This window comes from Dipodomys ordii, unplaced genomic scaffold (assembly GCF_000151885.1).
Source record: "Dipodomys ordii isolate 6190 unplaced genomic scaffold, Dord_2.0 Scaffold19, whole genome shotgun sequence".
In the NCBI taxonomy this organism is placed as follows: Eukaryota; Metazoa; Chordata; class Mammalia; order Rodentia; family Heteromyidae; genus Dipodomys; species Dipodomys ordii.
Genome location: NW_012267235.1, coordinates 10,970,879 through 10,977,042, shown reverse-complemented (window position 1 = coordinate 10,977,042; position 6,164 = coordinate 10,970,879). Strand labels below are relative to the sequence as shown.

Genomic DNA, 6,164 nt, shown 5'->3' with positions numbered 1-6,164 from the left:
CCCATGTCCAGCTTCTTGTTCAGTCTTTTATTGCTTAATATTTACTCTTTGACCTTATCAAGAGTAATGCCATTTTATTGTGTACTACTAAGGTGTCAGCTCAGGACCTCATATTACTAGGCAGGTACTCTGTCATTTGAATCACATCTCTATCTTTTATGCTTCAGTTACTTTTCAAATACAATCTCATATGATCCTCCTACCTATGTCTCCCATGCACTTGTTTGTTGAGGTGGATACTTAGCAACTTTTTTCCCTGGGCTAGTGTCAAATTTTAGTCATCCTATATCTGCTTCCCAAATAACTGGGATTACAGACATGAGCCACCACACCCAGTATTTATATCCTGTCTCTTGCTTTCATTTCCTTTCTACTCCTCCAGTATCGCACTATTCACACTTAATTCTTGCTGTTGGTTGAAGGAGACTTGCAATTTAGAACAAAGAGGCTGGATGACTGGAAACAGTCTCATACAGATTCTTCACTACTGTATAGTCAGCACTTTTAACTTCACTGCCTTCTGTGTATCCCTCAAGTGACTGACTTTGCTTTTTTAATAATTAACTCATTACATTCCACCGTTCACTACTCCTTCACTTATTTGTGTGAGGCATTTTTTCTAAAAAAATGTAGAAGTTGAAGTATACTTTAGTTAATGAAGAATTGGAAATCTAAGACACAGTCTCATGTTTGCTTTTTCTGGCTCCTAAAATAGATTCTTTTCTAACCATCAGATTAGCTCCAAATCTTCACTTTAAAAACTTACTATAAAAAGCAATGTGCATGAATGATTCATGCAGTGTGCACAGTAATCTTCCCTTACTAAAGATAATTCTAAAATCATATTTGTTGTAAGTTAGTGTTTAACTCTGTAACATAAAATGATGTACCTATTTGTATTTTGATTTAATCAACTTCAAACAAAAAGATTTTGAGAAAGAGAACCTACTACCTCTCAATTTTATTTCTGTTTTTTACATTGGTTAGATTTATAAATTTTAATATATATGCATATGTTCATATACAGATGTATGCATATACACACATGTATTTCTTATGTGGGAGTGAGGATGGAATTCAGGGGCAAATGCATGTTAAGCTTGTGCTCTACCTCTGAGCTACATCCCTACTCTTGAATAACTTTGTTTAGAGCTCTGAATTTATTAACTAGCTGAGCTCTTTCTTCTCTCCCTCCCCCACCTTTCTTTCCTTGTGTGTGTGTGTGTGTGTGTGTGTGCGCGCGCGCGCGCGCGCGAAAGGAGAAAGAGGGGGGGAGAGAGAGAGAGGAGAGAGAGAACCTTATGCTCTAGCTCTGCTAGAGCTAGCTAGCTGTTGGTCTACTAGTTGAGCAGTACTTCCAGTTCCAGCTTTTTGCTAGTTAATTAAGAGATAAGAGACTCTTGGATTTGTCTGCCCTGAATGGCTTTGAACCATGATCCTCAGATCTCAGCCTCCTGAGAAACCAGGTTATAGGGATGAGTACCTAGACAGCTATTTTTTTTTTTTTTGGTTGGTCATGGGGCTCGAACTCTGGGCCTGGGTGCTGCCCCTTAGCTCTTCAGCTCAAGGCTGGCGCTCTACCACTTGAGCCACAGCGCCACTTCTAGCCTTTTCTGCTTATGTGGTGCTGAGGAATCGAACCCAGGGCCTCATGCATGCAAGGCAAACATTCTACCATTGAGCCACCTTCCCAGCCCCATTTTTTTTTATTCCTTTTTTGTTTTTGTCAGTCATAGGGCTTGAACTCAAGACCTGTACAGTCCCTGAGCTTTTTTATTCAAGGCTATAGTGCTCTACCACTTTGAGCCACAGCTCCACTTCTGGTTTCTGGTGGTTATTTGTTGATAAGAGTCTGATGGACTTCCCTGTCTGGGCTGATTTTGAACTGTGATCTCAGCCTTCTAAGTAGCTAGAATTATAAGTGTGAGCCACAGGCACCTGGCTGGCTGTCCCTTTTAAAGGGACAACTAACTATATTGGTTGTGAGTTCTTACTTAGTTCCAAAATTGAAGATTAGTCATGCAGTATTTACAATATGATGTCTATAATACACATTATCACAAGATTACAAGAGAGGAGGGCCTATGCTCTATATTTGTCCCACTTAACAAGTATTTTGGATATCTCATTCTTTTTTCTTCTTCTTCTTTTTTTTTTTTGGTTGGTTGTGGGGCCTGTGTGCTGTCCCTCAGCTCTTCAGCTCAAGGCAAGCACTCTATCACTTGATCCATAGTGTCACTTCTGGTTTTCTGGTGGTTTATTGTACAGTTAAGATTCTGACAGACTTTTCTGCCTGGGCTGGCTTTGAAACAGTGATCCTCAGATCTCAGCCTCCTGAGCAGCTAGGATTGTATGTGTGAGCTGTCAGTGCCCAGCTGGACATCTCATTCTTTAACTGTAACTCTTAATTTATGTTTTTGTCATAGTTGACTTGCATGTTTCCTGTTTTCCTAGCATTTAAAATCTTGTTCTTGTTGAGGTAGAAGAAACACATTTTCTCTGCTTACCTTCCAGTTTTTCCTTCTGTCCCTCAATTCCATATTCATTTTCTAGATTCCTTCTTTGCTTTAGTACTATAAGTAATTTATTCAGAGGTGTTGGAGTTGTCCATTCCACTAAGGTGTCCCTAAGGTTTGGTGTGCTGTACCGACTATGCTGAACACTTCTGTGCATATTTTCTACTTCTGTATGCACCTTTGTCAATTGCCTTGAACTAGAAGCCCCTTCCCCACTAGAATCCTCTTCCCAGGGCAAAATCAAGGCCATCTGGTTTAAACTTACTTGATTTCCTCTATTATCTTCTGATATTACCTTCCTGCTATTACTCTCTAGCCTTTTCCTCCCTCCACCCCCCTTTCATTTTTTTGGTTGCTGTTATTGGGGCTTAAACTTAAAGGACCTCTTTTTTTCAGTTGGCTTTTTCACTTAAAGTGTGATCTACTGCTTGAGCCACACTTTATTTCTAGCTTTTTGCTGGTCAGATAAGAGCCTCTGGCATGTCTGCCTAGGCTGACTTTGAGCCTTGACCCTCAGCTCTCAGTCTCCTGTATAGCTAGGATTACAGGTGTAAAACATTTGATGCCTCTTCTTTTTTAATGTAAAAAACAAAAAATAGAAGCAGTTGTTTCCTTTTATGCTACATTTCTCTTTAACCATTGTTCTCTCTCCCTCTTATGGCCAGGCCTTTTAAAGTCTGCATATATTGTTAGTATTTTGATTGCACATGTAATCCCCAGGCATTCTGACCTCTGCTCTGTTCCCTGCTCCAGCCACTAAAAGTGCTTACTGCTGATCTCAGTGCTGACAAATCCAATGTGTGCTGTCCTTATTTTATGTGAAACATTCAACACCAACCTGTTTGTCTTCTCTGAGTTTTCCTTTCTTCTGCACCCCTGATACTGTTTCAGGGATGATCCCACTTTCTGTGCATTCCTCTTCATCTTCTTGTCTGCTCATTCTTTCAGTGTTGGTTTATTAAGAGTTTTTCCTTGCTTTTCTGATCTTCACAGGCATGATTTTATCTATCCCTGGGTGTGGATAGCTTCCAATTCTTAAAATTGTAGACTACCTTCTCCCCTTGAAAAGCTTTGTTGATGGCACCTGTGTCTCTGAATCCTCAAATATAACTTGTGCCTGCCTTGGGGTTAAAGCTCACACATATTTGAATGAGTAGACAAGTCTCTTTATGGAAATAAGGAACTAGTGGTGCTCTGCCTGTTGTAGATAATTTACTACCACTGAACATTGCTCATTCAGAGCGTATCCTACAAGATCATTACCTCCATTTGCTGGATTTCATTTATTTTATTTTATTTTATTTTCTGTCCTAGAGCTTGAACTCAGAGCCTGGATGCTGTCCCTGAGCTCTTTTGCTCAAGGCTAGTGCTCTACTACTTGAGTCACAGCTCTACTTTTGGCTTTTTGGTGAATAATTGGAGATAAGAGGCTCACAAACTTCTCTGTCTGTGCTGGCTTTGAACCTCAATCTTCAGATCTCATCCTCCTGAGTAGCTAGGATTACAGGCTTGAGCCACCAGCACCCAGGTGTTAAGAGTTTTTTTTTTTTAATTGAAATGATGGAGGTAGGATGTCCATATGTAATCTCAAAGTGAAGTGTGTGTTAACTGTGGATTTTATTTGTGCATTTCTAATCTTCTAATATTGTGGATAATAGAACCTGTCCCTCCCTTTGCTATATTTGATTGGGCAGAGTATTAATGGGAAAATGGGAGTTTGAAATACCCTTATGGGAACAGATGAGAAATGCCTGTTTTTTGGGGGAGCTGGCACCTTGCAGTTGACATGGCAGGTGTAAAGTAAGGGCACTTGATTTGCAGGTAAGTGCCTAAGGTCCAGGCCCACTTACAGGCCAATTATTTAATTACAGATGGAGTAAGTATCAGGTAAACATTTTAAAGTGTGCTCTTAAAAAAGAAAATGGCTTTTTATTTCAAATGAGGGATTGTAAATGTTTAAATCTACTCTGATGCAGTGGATAAAACAAGAAGAATCCATAAGAAGAATTTGCTGTATTTAAAAACATTCAAAGTGAGGTTTTTGGGTTTTTTACAATGCTTGTTTCCTACACATTACACACATACATACCAGTCCCAGCCTTACCATCAGACTACAAAATAACAAATAATGGATGATTGGTCTCTCCTCATACCCCTAAACTCACAAACAACTCACTTCCTCCCTCCCCATCTCTCTTCCTGTCTTCCCTCTCTTCCCTCACTCTTCTTCTCTCACCCCAACAAATAATAGATCTGGGATGTTTTTGTATCTACCTGTGTCACATCTTTCTTAGTTGTAAGGTGTGGCTAATTCCTTATCCTTCAGTAAATTGAGAGGAGTAGGTAAAATCTCTGAGGTCATTAGAAAGGGAGTCAGCACAAACATCCCTCTTGTAATTTCTAATTACAAAAGGATTCATTATGGCTTATCTGCTGTTATCCTTCTGGAAAGTAAGGGTTAAGGCCTGATATAGACATGATTTGAAATGCAAATTTTCCTGTGTAGCTACTGTTTTGACAATCAAATCATTTCTTTTTTCTTTCATAGGCTTTAGAATCCAAATTAGCAGCTTGCAGGAATTTTGCAAAGGACCAAGCATCACGAAAATCCTATATTTCAGGGAACGTTAACTGTGGGGTGATGAATAGCAATGGCACAAAGTTCTCTCGATCAGGACACACGTCCTTCTTTGACAAAGGGTAAGTACTGGACTTTGTGAGTGATTATTTTAGAGTAGTAACACTGCAGATTATTAGGTTAGATTACTGAAGTCTTGAGAAGGTAAACTCACTTTGATAAACTTACCTGAAGCTTGTTCTTGGAGTCTAGAGATGGTAAACTCAGCTTGATAAACTTACCTGAAGCTTGTTCTCATTCAAATCTTGGGGGGCAGACATCTGTTATTGTGTTTGCCTTCTGGTCTCTGTGGAGTCTGTTGCCCAGGCATCTGGAGTTTGCAGTAGTGCTGGGCTTGGGAGAGCCTCAGGGCTTTGATGTGGCCTGTCCTCTCCAGGGACACTGTTCTCCTGGAAGACTTTGTCAGCAGATCTTTTTAAAGATTATTTATATGCAATTATGTATAGTATATGCAGCCTTAAGTCTTTTATCTGAAAATTTTAGAAAAACATAAAGCCCTTGAAGTATCTAGACTCGGATCAAATACAGTTGAGAAAAGAATAAACTTCTGTAGGAAGTGAAAGCTTCTTGTGAGAATTGAAATAAACAAAAAGTCTCAAGATAAGAACAATGGTATAGTCTTAATAGAGCATTTCCTTTGGTATGGAAGTATGTGAAGCAGAAAGTAGCTCTTCTGTCTTCACAGTTTTTTGCATTCTTTTGTTTGTTTGTTTGTTTGTTTTGGTTGTTGTGGGGCTTGAACTCTGGGCTGGGTACTGTCCTGACCTCTTCAGCTTAAGGCTAGCCACAGCGCCACTTCTGGTTTTCTGGTGATTAATTGGAGATAAAAGTCTCATGGATGCTTCTGTCTGGGCTGTCTTTGAACCAGATCCTCACATCTCAGCCTCCTGAGCAGTTAGGATTGATTACAGGTGTGTGCCACTAGTGCCAGGCTAGGTTTTTGCATTCTTAAGTTATTCTTAAGTATATAGTCATATTTAATGCATCTACTGTAAGCTTTTCTTTTTTTT

General features: G+C 39.6%; 1 protein-coding gene across 5 annotated transcripts in view; it reads left to right on the top strand.

Moving 5' to 3' along the window:
• Ndel1 (nudE neurodevelopment protein 1-like 1) overlaps positions 1–6,164 on the top strand; it is an 83,421-nt gene that overhangs the window by 50,540 nt on the left and 26,717 nt on the right. For all 5 annotated transcript variants that reach the window (XM_013013304.1, XM_013013303.1, XM_013013305.1 and 2 more), the window contains exon 8: positions 5,065–5,216. In XM_013013304.1, the coding sequence (XP_012868758.1) occupies positions 5,065–5,216 (152 nt within the window). The remainder of the gene's footprint in view (positions 1–5,064; positions 5,217–6,164) is intronic.